Source organism: Balaenoptera ricei, chromosome 15 (genome assembly GCF_028023285.1).
Source record: "Balaenoptera ricei isolate mBalRic1 chromosome 15, mBalRic1.hap2, whole genome shotgun sequence".
NCBI lineage: Eukaryota > Metazoa > Chordata > Mammalia > Artiodactyla > Balaenopteridae > Balaenoptera > Balaenoptera ricei.
The window spans coordinates 89156407-89170694 of NC_082653.1; the positions used below are offsets into that span (position 1 = coordinate 89156407).

The 14288-nt window shown below is 60.8% G+C and overlaps 1 protein-coding gene across 3 annotated transcripts in view; it reads left to right on the forward strand.

The window, feature by feature from the left end:
* The window catches only part of ADAP1 (ArfGAP with dual PH domains 1), a 65763-nt gene that overhangs the window by 42071 nt on the left and 9404 nt on the right, over window positions 1-14288 (forward strand). For all 3 annotated transcript variants that reach the window (XR_009497722.1, XM_059898330.1, XM_059898331.1), the window contains exons 4-6: window positions 1465-1547; window positions 8923-9035; window positions 9879-10025. Coding sequence is in view for 2 of the 3 variants with exons in the window: in XM_059898330.1 (XP_059754313.1) it covers window positions 1465-1547; window positions 8923-9035; window positions 9879-10025 (343 nt within the window). In the remaining variant the exon portion in view is untranslated. The remainder of the gene's footprint in view (window positions 1-1464; window positions 1548-8922; window positions 9036-9878; window positions 10026-14288) is intronic.

Consider the following 14288-nt stretch of genomic DNA (forward strand, 5'->3'; position numbering starts at 1 on the left):
GGCGGAATGGGGACACCATTTGACCCGTGACAGCCTCGGAAATCACGCAGATGAGATGGGGGGGTCTGGGTTCGCAGGGGCGGCTGGAGGTGAGAGCTGCCCCAGCACGAGCGTGGATCTTTGTCACCGTCTTCCCGAGGCCGTCTGTGCAGAAGGGGAGGCCGTGGCCGAGGGGGTCGCCTCCCCAGGGGCACAGCCCAGCCCCTGGCCTTCGAGCAGGTTAGTGGCGTGGGGCTGACCGCCCAGGGGAAAGCGTCCTGTGAGGGCAGGCAGGTGAGTGGGAAGCAGCCCCTCCTGCTGGCCTCGGCCGTCCGCCAGCCCGTGCGGCGGTGTGGCCGCCCCTGCCTGGTGCCCAGGGGCCCGGTGGGAGACGGGCCCCGTGAGTCCACGCGGGGAGGAAGTGGTCAGCTGTGCCCCAGCTGCCCCCTGCCCCCCAGCTGCAGCCACCTCTGCAGTGACATCAGTTTAAATCTACCTGTGTCTGAAACAGAAGTTCGGGCTGTGGCGGCATCTGGGGACGGAGGCCTTTGCACATTAGCCGTGAGATCTGGGAGATGAGGAGGCCAGGGGCCGCCAGGGCCACAGGTGGGCACAGCGGGCTGAGGGGGGCCAAGGTGAGGTCAGGCCACCGGGGTCACGAGGCCATGTCGGCACCGGAGGGACAGGGGAGCTGGCGCCGAAGACGTTGGGCCGAGGGCAGGGCTGCCGAGTGCCCACCTGGCTGCTCGTGGGGAACCCCACGGGAGGGGGCGGCCTGGGAGACGGGAGCGGCCGGGGGCTGCGGGGCGTCAGGCCGCCCCCGTGGGCAAGCCCCCTCCTCACTGCCTTGTCTCCCCTGCCTGCTGTCCTCCCGCAACCTGCGACCACTGCTGCCCTGGGAGCCGCTCTCGGGGGAGCACGGGGCGGGCCCCCGGGGGGCAGGTGCTGGCCTGGCCTTTTCCTTCTCTGGACCCGAGCGTGGGCCCAGCCTCCCAGACGGAGGGGGAGGAGGGTGGGGTGACTGAGCTGCCACGTGGATGAGCCCCAGACACTCTGAGCACATCACACGTCCCCCTCCCGGGGGCACAGGAGACGTCCCGACAGGAAGCGGACTCACGGTTGGGGCCGGGAGGCGGGGGCACTGCTAACTGGGATGGGGTTTCCATTTGGCGCGATGGACGGTTCTGGAACTAGATCCTGGCGGTGGCTGCAGAGCCTGTGAGTATACCAGGAATTGCTGAATCGAACCCTTAAGCGGGTGGATTTCATGGTACGTGAATTACATCTCAGTTTTTAAAAAGGGGACCATGAAGTGGTGAAACTATCTGATTAGCGAACAATGTTAAAACTCAAAGCTGGTGGCCCTTCAGCCCCGCCACCTGCGAGGCGGTGGGACTGAGTCCAGGGCCCACCCCTCCGCACGGCGGCTCCTGTGGGCCTGCGCTCAGGCCGGACTGTCCCCCAGCCCGTCCCCTCTCTCCCCAGACTCCTGCGGGAACAGTGGATCCGGGCCAAGTACGAACGGCAGGAGTTCACCCACCCGGAGCGTCAGGAGCCCTACTCTGCAGGTGAGGAAGCCGGCACCTGTCCGTCTGTCCTTCCGCTCTGTCTCTCTGTCCCCCCGCCCCCGCCCCCCGGAGCTGGAGCAGGATCCTTAGGAACCTGGGCGACCGCTTAAGTGGTCTGAATCTGTGTCCCTCCGTTGGCCCCTGACACCAGCCGACTGACCTGGCACCAGGGGTCCCCACAGCTGCTCACAGCCCAGCCCTGAACCCCGACCGAGGGGTGGGGGGCTGCCCGGGGCCCTCCAGGCTGGTGCGGGCAGCACCTCTGCCCTGGGAGGGCCCGCAGGATGGGTGGGTCCTGGCAGGAGGGGTGTGGATGGGCCCGGGCCAGGTGGGCCCAGGGAGGGTGGGCCAGGCCCCGGGGGCTCTGTCAGCACACGGGTTGGGGGTGATCACATGCGGCGGCTCAGGTGTCCGGCGCGGGATCGGCCCCTTTATCCCCCGTTGGCCGGGAGGGGCTCTGCGCGCAGCCCCTGCTCCTGCACAGCAGGCGGCTCCGGGTCCCCTCTCCTCCCGAGCCCCTGATGTGGCCCAGGGCTGGGACGTGGCCTCGATTCAATTACGGCCCACCCCAGAGAGCCACTTCCTCCTCTCCTGATGCCCCCGACATGGGAGGGAGAGGACGTGGGCGCCCGTGCCTGTTCCGCCCTGGGGCGCTTGTGCCCCATCCTGCCTGAAACCCGGCCTCCCTGCTCTGGGACCCCAGGAAGGCTCACCCCACAGCCTTTGTCTCCCGGGCATAGACGTCTCAGCGATTTACAACGCGTGGCGTGCGGCCTCGACTCAGAGGCAGGTGCAGGAGTTTGTGCCTGTCCCTGCATCAGGGCCTGTGGGTGTGAGCGGCGGTAGTCCAACCCAGTTGGGCGTAAGGAAGACAGGGAGAGGAGTGGCTCGCACAGTTGCTCTGGCTTCAGGCACAGTTTGAACCAGGGGCTCAGTCAGCGCTGTCAGGACTTGGCTCCTGTTTCCCCCTCTGGTTCTGCTTCTCGGGGTGGCACCGCCCCTGCCGGTGGTGGCTTTACTGCGGCAGGTCCAGACTTTTCACCTGGGTTGGAAACGCCTTTGGGTTCCATGAGAAAAGGGCAAGTGTGACTTTCACCCAAGCGTCAGGAGAAGTCTTAGCTTTGGTCCCGACTGGTCAGGGGTGGGCGTGTGACCTAGTCACGAAGGCCGGGAGATGTGTGCGCGCCGGCCCGCCTCTGGAGCCCCCCCGAGAAAGCGGGGCTGTGCATAGGGTGGCACGACGACAGACCTTCCCGTCGCGGGCTGCTGCCATTCCTCTCGTGAGACGTCTCCGACACCGCGGGAGTGCTTGGGGTGCCGGGCAAGTGGGTGGGATGGGGAGAGCCCGTGGGGCGTGCACACGTGGCGGGATGGAGCCGGCGGCTTCTCCGGCAGACCCTCGGGGCAGCGAAGAGCAAAGGCTGGGGCCCACCTGTGGGGGCGGGCCCTTGTCTCACCTGGACAGGTTGTGCTGGGGGCCGCAGAGGACCAGCCCGCACGGGCGCGAGCGGGGCGAGCTCAGCTGGGCCCAGGGACGCTGCGGGGGTGCTGCTGAGGGGGCACCGGGCGGGGTGACGGTGAGAACTTGGCAGGAGCAGGCGGTGCCGGTCCCCACCGCGGGGGCCCTGGCTTCCCACTGGGCAGCAGCTGATCCGCTGGAAGGGCCCTGTGCACGCGTGCCCCCATCTCTGATCGCCCGGCCCCTGCAGCTCTGCAGCCTCCCCCCGACTCACACGTCACCTCCGGCGTGGGGGGCCCCGGCCTCGGGCCTCGTCTCTGCTCCCCACACGAGGCGGCAGCTGCTCACGGCCTGGGTGCAGAGACCCTTAATGGGGCTCTGATTCCCATTTCTCTAAGCCCACCCACCCTGCCCAGGACGCTAACGCCCCCCCTCCCTCGAGCCCTGAAAATTCACGCCTGTGGCTCCCCGCCCGCCCCCCGCCCAGCAGAGCCCTGAGATTTACAGGCACAGAGTCCTGTGTGTGCGGGGCCCTGGGGACCGTCAGCTTGGTCCCCTGACTCCACGGAAGTGCTCACCAAGCCACCCGCGGGGCAGGGCCCCTCAAGGAGACGTGGGGAGTGCCCGGGGCACCCGGGGCACCAGCTGCTGGGGTCCCCCTGGGTTCCCAGAGGTGCCTGAGCCCTGGCTCTGTGCGCGGGTCCTGAACAGCCTCTGAATCTCATTCCCGACGGAGGGCCCCCCCTCGCCCACCTGTCTCCCCAGAGCCCGCCACCACCCCCCACCCCCCGGGCCTCCTCCTGGGAGAGGGCGGCGTTCAGGAGACCCGGGGCGCCGCTCCTCACAGCCGCTGCTGCCTGGCTGGCTGGGGCCCCTGGACCAGAGCCCCGCCCGGCACTCTGTCGGGATGGCGGACGACCAGGCCCCCGGCCCCCCCCACCCCCAGGCCTCCTCTCGCCCACCCGCCCCGGCCGCGTCCCTGGCGAGGCCCAGCCCCCCCAGGAGCGCCCTTCCCACGGCACAGGGGCCGACACGCCCACGGCCCCTGAGAATGGGGACGTGCCAGGGAGGGGGACCGCGGGGCCGGGGCAGGGCCGTCCGAGGTGTGACGTGGCCAAGGGAGGCCGGGCCGGGGCGCCCACCTGCCTGGGGTGGGCTCGGGGGCTGCTGGGGACCCTCCCGACACGGCGCCTGCCAGGGCCTCGGGCGAGCCCGGTCCCCACCCGGTGCACTTAGGGCATCCGCGGAGGAAGTGTCACTGCCGGGGCCGAGCTGGACGGTTTGAGCAACACGGGAGCGGCGTCACAGGATCTGAGTCGGAGCAGAGGACGTCTTGACGGGTCCCTGTGATAACGAGGAACCCAACTGTGAGGGAAGGGAGGGGACACAAGTTCCCGCTAAGTGTCCGTGGGGGAAACGTCACCACAGCGAAACCGCTGTGGACAGACGTGACCCGGGTGGGGACGTGGGGGCGCGGCCTCCGGGTAGGACGGCGGCGGCCTCGGTGCTGCTGGGGCGCCAGCCTGGCTTTGCCGGTCCTGCTGTGGAGGTGGGTGTGGCGGCAGGTGCCAGCCTGGCCGAGGTCACAGGTGCGGCTGGCGCTCCCGGCTGACCTCGGCCAAGGTCACGGGCGTGGGGGGTGCTCGCCCCGGGATAGCAGGACCGCAGGCCCCTCGCCGGGGTGACCCCGGGTAACAGCTGCTCCTGGCTCTGTCCCCGGACCGTCCCCGCCTGCAGCCAGAGCCTCAATGGCCGCCTTTCACGGGCGACAAGGGCCCCTGTTGTCCGGAGGGCCGGCCGCCCCCGTCACCGACACACTCAGCGCTTGCTGCGCGGCTCGGCCGGCCCTGCCTCGCGGGTTCGGCCCCCTTCGGAGAGCGTGGAGCCCTGGGGGCGGTGGGCCGGGGGCTCCCGGGGGGAGTGGCGGGGCCCCCGCACCCGTCCCAGTCTGTGTGGTGGGGACGCAGGGTCGCGGTGGGAGCGTGGAGTGACCTCAGGCGCGGGGCACACGGGGCCCGAGGCATCCCTGGCGGGGCTGGAACCACACATGAAGCAGGCGCTTCTGTCCCCCTCCTGGTGCCGCCCTGACAACCCCTGTGTGTTAACACGGGCTCACACACACTTCCATGGTGCTTGTAGCCGCAAATCACACGCGTGTGCTCTTAGATGCACTCAGTCACACGCGGATCTCAGGTTCACACCTGTGTTCACACCCGTGTTCACACCCAGAAGCACCCGCCGCGTGTGCTGTTCCCAGAGCCTGTGATGTTCCTGGAACACTGGACGACGGGCTTTGAGTCCTAGCAGCACCGCGCTCGGCCCAGCCTGCGCCCACTGACCCTCCGCCTTCAACCTTTCCCCACCGGCCCCTTTGGCCGTTTCAGCCGGAGCAGCTGGGAACCTGAGTGGTGGAGGACCGGGGCCCCCAGGGCTCCCGTGCCGGCCTCTGGGGGAGCAGAACCCGGAAACCAGGTCCTGGCCCTTCTGGGGAGGCGGCTGGAGGGGGTGTCCCTAGTGCCACCCGTGCCCAGGGGACACCCTCCACGGGGCACCCCCAGGAGAAGCCACCCGGTGTGGGGGCCCATCTCCTAGCCAGGGAGGGCCACCCCGGGGCCTGGGCACAGGACGCCTGGCCCGGCCCCCGGCAAGCCCTGGGCCTCCCTGGAGCACGGCCATGTGGTCCCTGCTCCAGTTTTTTACGACGTTAACGTGTGATCTGCACACCTGATGAACAGCTCCACAAGCTGCCCGGGCCCCCCGCCCCACCCACCCGGGTCTGCTCTGTGCCCGCGTGTGCGCCTTCGCTGGAAGGTCATGGATGGCTCCTCTCGGCGCCGCACGTCTGAGCCTCGCCCGGCTGCCCCGCGAGCCTTGCGCGCGGCCGTCTCAGCGCAGCGTCCACTGTGCGCGGGACCAGTTGGTCCCCAGCTGAGGGACGTGGGTCGTGTCCGGTCGGTGACGCTGACGAGTGAAGCTGCTGTGAACACGTGAGGGTGTGTCCACCACGTTTGTGTTTTCACGTTTCTCTGGGTCACGTGGGAAGTGCATGATCAGCTTGAGAAGCTGCCCGCTGCCCCGTCCTGCAGCCGCCCCGCCGCCCCGCCGCCCTACTGCTTGTCCGCTGGGGGACGGATGGTCAGTCTGTGGTTTGGTCACTGGTCCATCGCAGTGGGCATCTCGTCGCCGGCTCTGGTGTCCACGGCCTCTCCCGGGCTCGTCCCAGGCCGTCCCACGCAGGGGTTTCAGAGAAGAGGCGGCTGAGCGGGGCTGGGAGTGGCCCGGCTCCTCCAGCTCCCCGCAGCGAGTACTGGGCCCAGCACACAGTAGGCGCCCAATAAGTGCTGAGTGAACGCTCTGGCTTCTGCCCCAGCACCGGCCAGTCCTTTGGGAGAAAATGGTCACTTCTAGCCAGCCGGGCCCCGGGTGTGGGCGGGGCAGGGGGCTGCCACTGGCAGGGGTCACGGGGAAGGCCGAGCAGCAGACCCCCCCAGCCCGCGGCTGTGTGCCGGGCGCTGCACCGCGACAGCCGGGAACGGGTTCGGGAACCTCCCAGGGCCTGGGCCTGCCTCAGGGTGGGTGGCGAGGGGCCCACGGCTTGGAGCCCGGGACATGGTGGGCAGGCGTCCGCACGGCAGAGCCTGGGCTGCCCACGTCCCACGTCACGGGGTTGGGGGGCCGCTGAGAGAGGACGGCTCGGGCGAGTTTGGACGTGGGCAGGTTGGGGGCCGCCACCTTCAGGCTGCGGCCAAATAGCCGCCCATCTGCTGGGGCAAAGGCAGGGACCTGGCCAGCACCCACCCGAAAACGCTGCTGCTGCCACATCGCAGACCCAAAAGTAGGCATCCTGGCGGCTCGCCGTCGGGCCTGGGAGCCAGGCAGACTCGGGCCAGCGTTTCCGTGTGTTCCGCTGGGCTGGCCCGGGACATGTTAGCAGAGCCGCCTCAGGGGTGACCAGTGGGAGCGCCATTCCAGCTGCGGCAGAGACGCCCCCGTTCCGGGCCCGGCATCCTGAGGCGCTGCTGCCCCCTGCTGGGCCCCGCAGGCAGGCGCGGGCCCCTGGGGGCTGGGAACCGCTGACCGGGCTGGCGGCTCCAGCCTTGCTGGCCACTGGCCTTGGACGGGACTCCACGCCAGCCTCAGTTTCGTCCTCTGCAGTGGGGATGACCACGGGATGTTCCTAGAGGCCCGTCTGGGGGACGTGAGACGGCTGTGCAAGTGCTCGGCCTGCCATGTCTCAGGCGTGGTCAGGGCTGCTGGCGGGCAACGTCCTTGCAGAAAAGCTGCGCCTTGGGCACTTCTCTGTGTGGCTAATGCAGGGTCCAGGGGGGCCGGCCTTGAGCCGAAGGCAAGTGGACTTCCAGCCAAATGCTCACTGAGTCAGTCAGCAAACATTCCAGGGAGGGCCCTGCTTGGGCTTGGGGACACGGCGGTGGCCCTGTTCCCCGGTGCACATAGAGGGGATGTGCCTGCTGGGCTGTGTGCAGGGGCCCCGGGGGACGTGTCTTTCACAGGCCTTGAGGAAGCCGGGGACCTCTGAGTCGCGGGGGGAAGGGAGCAGGCCTCATCTGGCACTGTCCCACCACAGACAGACAGGCGCCAGCTGCCCCGTCCCCGACGCCAGGCTGCCGCCTCTTTAGGACCACACATCTCGAGAGCAGAGAAACAGCTCCTAGTCTCCATGGTGCTGGGTGTGGGGCTGCCAGGACAGCCGACGGGCGGCAGCAGGCTGGAGCTGGGGGCTGGGGGCTGGGGGCCAGGACCCAGCGGTGGCGTCCAAAATACTAAAGCCACGCCGTCAGGCTCTGGGCTCTGGGCACCACCCCTACTGACGGCACCCCTGGCACGGACCAGCCTCAGACGGCGCCTGGCAGGGATCTCACTCAGCGCACGTGGGCAGCGGGACCCTCTCCCCAGGGCAGGAGCAGAGGGAAAGCTGTAGGGCAGTGACTGAGGGCCCCCGCCCCTAGCCATGTGCCCCCGGGCTATGCCCAAGGGCAGTGGGCGCCCCTGGAAGACACGGCGCGCTGGGCACAGCAGAGCTGCTCAGGAAGGCCGGGAACCACCAGGCGTCTGTCCACCAGGCGAGGGTGGACAGCCCGGCATCCACAGGGCCCCGCTGGCGACGACGAGCGGCGAATCCCTGACCTGGCAGCAGCACGTCGAGGAGCGTGGTCTTGAGAGGGAGCCGGCCCAGCCCCCGGGGCACGTGTGGGGCAGACCTCAGACACAAAGCCCCAGAACAGGCAAAGGGGAAAGGGCGAGAGAGGGCTCAGGGCGGACGCGGCGCCTGAGGGGCTGCCTTCTCACCACTGCTCCTGGGACACTGACCGCGGGCTTCGTGCCTTCAAGCGACGTAAACGGACCCTGCGGTCCCTGGAGGTCGGGGCTCCACGATGAGGCTCGGGGCCAAAGCTGAGGAGGGGGCAGGGCTGGCTCCTCCTGGGGGGCTCCCCCTGCACTGCCCAGCCCTGGGGGGGCTCCCCAGATTCTTGGCCGAGGCCCCATTGCCCCAGTGTTGCCGGGCTCACTTCTCCCTCTGCCCCCCTCTCTCGAGGACCCTTGTGGTACCCTTGGGCCCCCTGGATGATCGAGGACACTGGCCCGTCCCCAGGCCCTTGCTCACACCCAAAGAGCGCGCACCGTGTGCCCGCCCAGTGCGCTCACATCCCCGCGTGCCTGTCACACCTGGCAAGAGAAAGAAGAGAAAAAGGGCAGGAGCGTGCAGCCCGGTGGAGAGGGGGCGGCCTGGGGTCCAAGGACAGGCTGATGCCCGCTCACACCCGCCGGCCTCCCGGCACCTGGGGGCTGCGGGTCCCCCGGGGACGGGAACAGGGTCCACCCGGCCTCTGCCTCGTCAGGGTGGCAGCTGCCAGCCCAGGTCCATGGCGGCCGTCCGACTGGGCCCTTCTCCCCCAGGGTACCGAGAAGGCTTTCTCTGGAAGCGCGGCCGGGACAACGGGCAGTTCTTAAGCCGGAAGTTTGTGCTGACGGAACGCGAGGGGGCCCTCAAGTATTTCAACAGAAGTGACGTGAGTTGGGCACAGGGCCAAGGGCAGCGGCCGGGCCTCCCGCCCGGGGCCTGGGGTGGCTGGGCACTGGCCCCTGGACAGCGGCGCCACTTCCTTGGCTGCCCTCGTGCCCTTCCCGGGAGATGCGCTGCCCCCTCCCGTGGGGACACGCCGGCCGCCGTGGGGACCCCTCCACCCCCCCCCCCCCGGTCACAGCCACTCCCTGTGCTGTGGGTGACCCTGGGGCACAGAGGTGGCAAGACTTCCCCTGGCGGACACTCCCAGGCCTGGGAGGGACAGAGGGGACCGGCACCCGGCAAGCAGGCCGGGGTGACCCCGGGTGCCGCAGGCAGCAGCGTGTGGGGAGGCGCTGGGGGGGTCCTAGTGTGGCGGGGCAGCTGGCCGAGCCGCACCCACACCTGGAGCAGACCGGCTCCGGGTCAGAACGAGACCCTGTGATGCAGTAACCACGGCAGCTCGTGGCCCTCAGGCCCGCCGCCTCTGCCAGAGGGCGCCACACGGAAGTCTGCCGGCCCCCCGTGCAAGGAGAGGAGAGAGGTCGGGCTGGCAGGATGGGAAGCAGGAAGGGGGGGCCCAGCCGCGAGCAGGGCGGACCAGACAGGGGGCAGAGGAGGGGTCAGTCTACATGTTGAGCGCCCGCCTTGTCATCCCCCAGGAAGGGATGCTGTTACCTTAGACTTAGACCAGGGAGCCTAGGCCCAGAGAGGGTAAGTAACTTGCTCAAAGCCACGCGGGACAGCAGGTGCGTGGCCGGCATCCGGAGCCCACCCTGCCTGCTCCCTTGACCTTGGAGACTGGAGACTCCCTGCCAGCCCAGCGCTGAGGCCCAGCCTTGCTTCCCAGGCCAAGGAGCCCAAGGCCATCATGAAGATCGAGCATCTGAATGCCACCTTCCAGCCGGCCAAGATCGGTCACCCGCATGGCCTGCAGGTCACCTACCTGAAAGACAACAGTACTCGAAACATCTTCGTCTACCACGAGGACGGCAAGGTGGGTGCACGGCTGGGTGATGGTGGCTGGACCACCCCCACTGTCTCAGGAGAGCCCAGCGGACCCCCAGGGTGGCAGGCACGGGGCCAAGGGGCCGCCAGACCACCCTGCCATGGCTGCAATGGGGATCCAGCGGGGCCCTTGGGGAGGGGCCTAGAGGCCTCGGGCAGAGACGAGGGTGGCTTCTGGCTGGCAGAGCGCCGCACCCCACCCCGTGGCCATCGCCCCTGTGTCCCCACCCAGCGAGGGTGGGAGGAACCCCAAGCAAACCCCTCAAGGTCTGTCCTTAGGAGTTCTCTCTATATTCTGGATATTAATCCCCTAACAGATAGGTGATTTGCAAATATTCTCTGCCATTCTGTGGATTGCCTGTTACTCAGTGAACAGTCTTTTGATGCACAAAATTTTTAAATTTTCATTTAGTTGAATTCGTCTGTTCTTCTTTGGTTGCGTGTGTCTTTGGTGTCACATCCAAGAAATTATTGCCAAGTCCGATGTTGTGAAGTTTTTGCCCCATGTTTTCTTGTAAGAGCTTTATTGTTTTAGGACTTATATTTAGGTCCTGGATTCATTTTGAGTTAATTGGGTCAGGGTCCAGCTTCATTGTTTTCTGTTTGTTTTTAAATTTTATTTATTTTTTCTTTCTTTTTTTGGCTGCATTGGGTCTTAGTTGTGGCATGTGGGATCTTCATTTAGCCATGTGGGATCTTTCGTTGCAGCGCGCTGGCTCTTTGTTGTGGAGCACGGGCTTCTCTCTAGCTGTGGCATGCAGACTCCAGGGTGCGTGGGCTCTGTAGTTGCAGCACGTGGGCTCTCTCATTGAAGTATGCAAGCTCAGTAGTGTGGTGCACGGGCTTAGTTGCCCTGAGACGTGGGATCTCAGTTCCCCGACCAGGGATTGAACCCGCGTCCCCTGCATTGGAAGGCGGATTCTTTACCACTGGACCACCAGGGAAGTCCCAGGTCCAGCTTCATTCTCTGGTGTGTGGATTTTCAGTTTTCCCAGCACCATTTGTTTAAAAGACTGTCCTCTCCCCATTGAATGGTCTTGATACTGTCATCAAAAATCATTTGACTGAATATGTAAGAGTTCATTTCTGGGCTTCCTATTCTAGTCCATTGGTCTGTATGTCTGTCTTCATAACAGGAGCATACTGGGTTTTTCTGTTTGCTTTTTAAAATTTTATTGAAGTATGGTTGACTTAAAATGTTGTGTTAATTTCTACTGCACGGCAAAGTGATTCGGTTATACATATATATATTATTTTTCATATTCCTTTCCATTATGGTTTATCACTGGATGTTGAATATAGTTCACTGTGCTATACAGTAGGACCTTGTTGTTTATCCATTCTCTATATAATAGTTTGCAAAAAAAAGGTTGCATTTGCTAATGCCAAACTCCCAATCCAACCTTCCCCCATTCCCCTCCCCCTTGGCAACCACAAGTGTGTTCTCTATGTCTCTGAGTCTTTTTCTGTTTCATAAAAGTTCATTTGTGTCATATTTTAGATTCCACATGTGATATCAAATGGTATTTGTCTTTCTCTTTCTGACTTATTTGACTTAATCTCTAGGTCCATCCATCCATGTTGCTGCAAATGGCATTATTTCATTCTTTTTTATGGCTGAGTAATATTCCATTGGATATATGTACTGTATCTTCTTTATCCATTCCTCTGTCGATGGACACTTAGGTTGCTTCCATGTCTTGGCTATTGTGAATAGTGCTGCAATGACCACTGGGGTGCATGTATCTTTTCAAATCAGTTTTCCGTAATCCCACTCCCAGGAGTGGGATCACAGGATCATATGGTAGTTCTATTTTTTGTTTTTTGAGGAATCTCCATAGTTTTCCATAGTGGCTGCATCAATTCACATTCCCACCAACAGTGTAGAAGGGTTCCCTTTTCTCCACACCCTCTCCACCATTTACTGTTTGTAGAATTTTTGAGGATGGTCATTCTGAGCAGTGTGAGGTGGTATCTTGTAGTTTTGATTTGCATTTCTCTAATAATTAGCGATGTTGAGCATCTTTTCGTGTGCCTCTTGGCCACCTATACGTCTTCTTTGGGGAAATGTCTATTTAGGTCTTCTGCCCATTTTTCGATTGGGTTGTTTGGTTTTTTGTTACTGAGTTGTAGGAGCTGTGTGTATATTTTGGAAATTAAACACTTGTTGGTCACATCACTTGCAAATAATTTTCTCCCAATCCGTAGGTTGTCCTTCCATTTTGTTTATGGTTTCCGTTGCTGTACAAAAGCTTGTAAGTTTGATTAGGTCCCATTTGTTTATTTTTGTTTTTATTTCTATTGCCTTGGGAGACTGACCTAAGAAAACATTGGTACAATTTACATCAGAGAATGTTTTGCCTATGTTCTTTTCTAGCAGTTTTATGGTGTCATGTCTTATATTTGTAAGTCTTTAAGCCATTTGGAGTTCATTTTTGTGTATGGTATCAGGGAGTGTTCTAATTTCATAGATTTACATGCAACTGTCCACCTTTCCCAGGACCATTTGTTGAAGAGACTGTCTTTGCCCCATTGTATATTCTTGCCTCCTTTGTCAAAGGTTAATTGACTGTAGGTGTGTGGGTTTATTTCTGGGCTTTTTAAAAAAAAAAAAAATGTGGCACATGGGCTCCTTGTTGTGGTGCACGGGCTCTCTAGTTGTGGCGCATGAGCTCTGTAGTTGCAGCACGCGGGCTAGTTGTGGCCCGCATGCTCAGTAGTTGCAGTGGGCGAGCTTAGTTGTCCCGCGTGGCATGTGGGATCTTAGTTCCCCAACCAGGGATCAAACCCGCGTCCCCTGCATTGGAAGGTGGATTCTTAACCACTGGACCACCAGGGAAGTCCCCTGGGCTCTCTTTTCTGTTCCACCGATCCATATGTCTGTTTTGTGCCAATACCATACTGTTTTGATTACTGTAGCTTTACAGTACTGTCTGAAGTCTGGGAGGGTTTTGCCTCCAGCTTTGTTCTTTTTCCTTCAGGGTATCTGTGGCAATTCTGGGTCTTTTATGAGGACCATACTCTTTTGATTACTGTGGCTTTGTAATCAAAAGTGAATTCCTCCAGGTTTGTTCTTCCTTTTAAGGATTGCTCTGGCTGTCTGAATTCCCTTGAGACTCCATAAGAATTTTGTCAAATGCATTTTCTGCATCAATTGAGATGATCATGTAGTTTTTTCCCCTCCCTTTATTCTGTTAATGTGGTGTATTACATTGATCGATTTTCATGTATTGAACTGTCCTTGCATTCCAGGAATAACTCTCACTTGGTCATGGTGTATAATCCTTAAATATGCTGCTGAATTCAGTTTGCTAGTGTATCGTTGAGGATTTTTTGCATCAGTGTTCACAAGGTGTATTGGTCTGTGGTTTTCTTTTCTTGTAGTGACTTTGTCTGGCTTTGATATCTGGGTTATTCTAGCCTCACAGATGAGTTAGGAAGGGTTCCCTCCTCTTTGATTTTTTGGAAAGTTTGAAAAGGACTGGTATCAATTCTTCTTTAAATGTTTGATAGAATTCACCAGTGAAGCCATGAGGTCCAGGGCTTTTCTTTGTGGAGAGACTTTTGATACTGATTCAGTCTCCTTACTAGTTACAGGTCTATTCAGATTATCTGTTCTTTTCATGACTTAGTCTTGGTAGGTTTTGTGTTTCTAGGAGATTATCCAGTTTCATCCAGGTTATCTAATTGGTTGGTATACAGTTGTTCATAGTACTCTCTTATAATCCTTTCTATTTCTGTACAATTAGTAGTAATGTACCCACTTTCATTTCTGATTTTAGTAATTTGAGTCTTTTTTTCTTAGTCCATCTAGCTAAAGTTTTTTCAATTCCGTCCATCTTTGCAAAGAACCAACTTTTGTTTCCATTTATTTTTTCTATTGTTTTTCTGTTCTCTATTTCATTGATCTCTAATCGTTTTTTCCTTCTTTCCTTTAGCTTAGGGTTTAGTTTGTTCTTCTTTTTCTAGTACCTTAAGTTGTATCGGTATCTTTGTTTTTCAATGTCAGCATTTATAGCTAAATATTTCCCCCTTAGCACTGCTTTTGCTGCATTCCCTAAGTTTTCGTATGTTTTGTTTTCATTTTGATGTACCTTAAATATTTTCTAATTTCCATTGTGATTTCTTCTTTGATCTGTCGGTTTTTTTACCTTCCACAATTTTGTGAGTCTCCTGGAGAAAGGATATAGTTGGATGATGTGTTTATAGCCATTCTACCAAACTCTGTCTTTTGATTGGGAGTTTAATACAT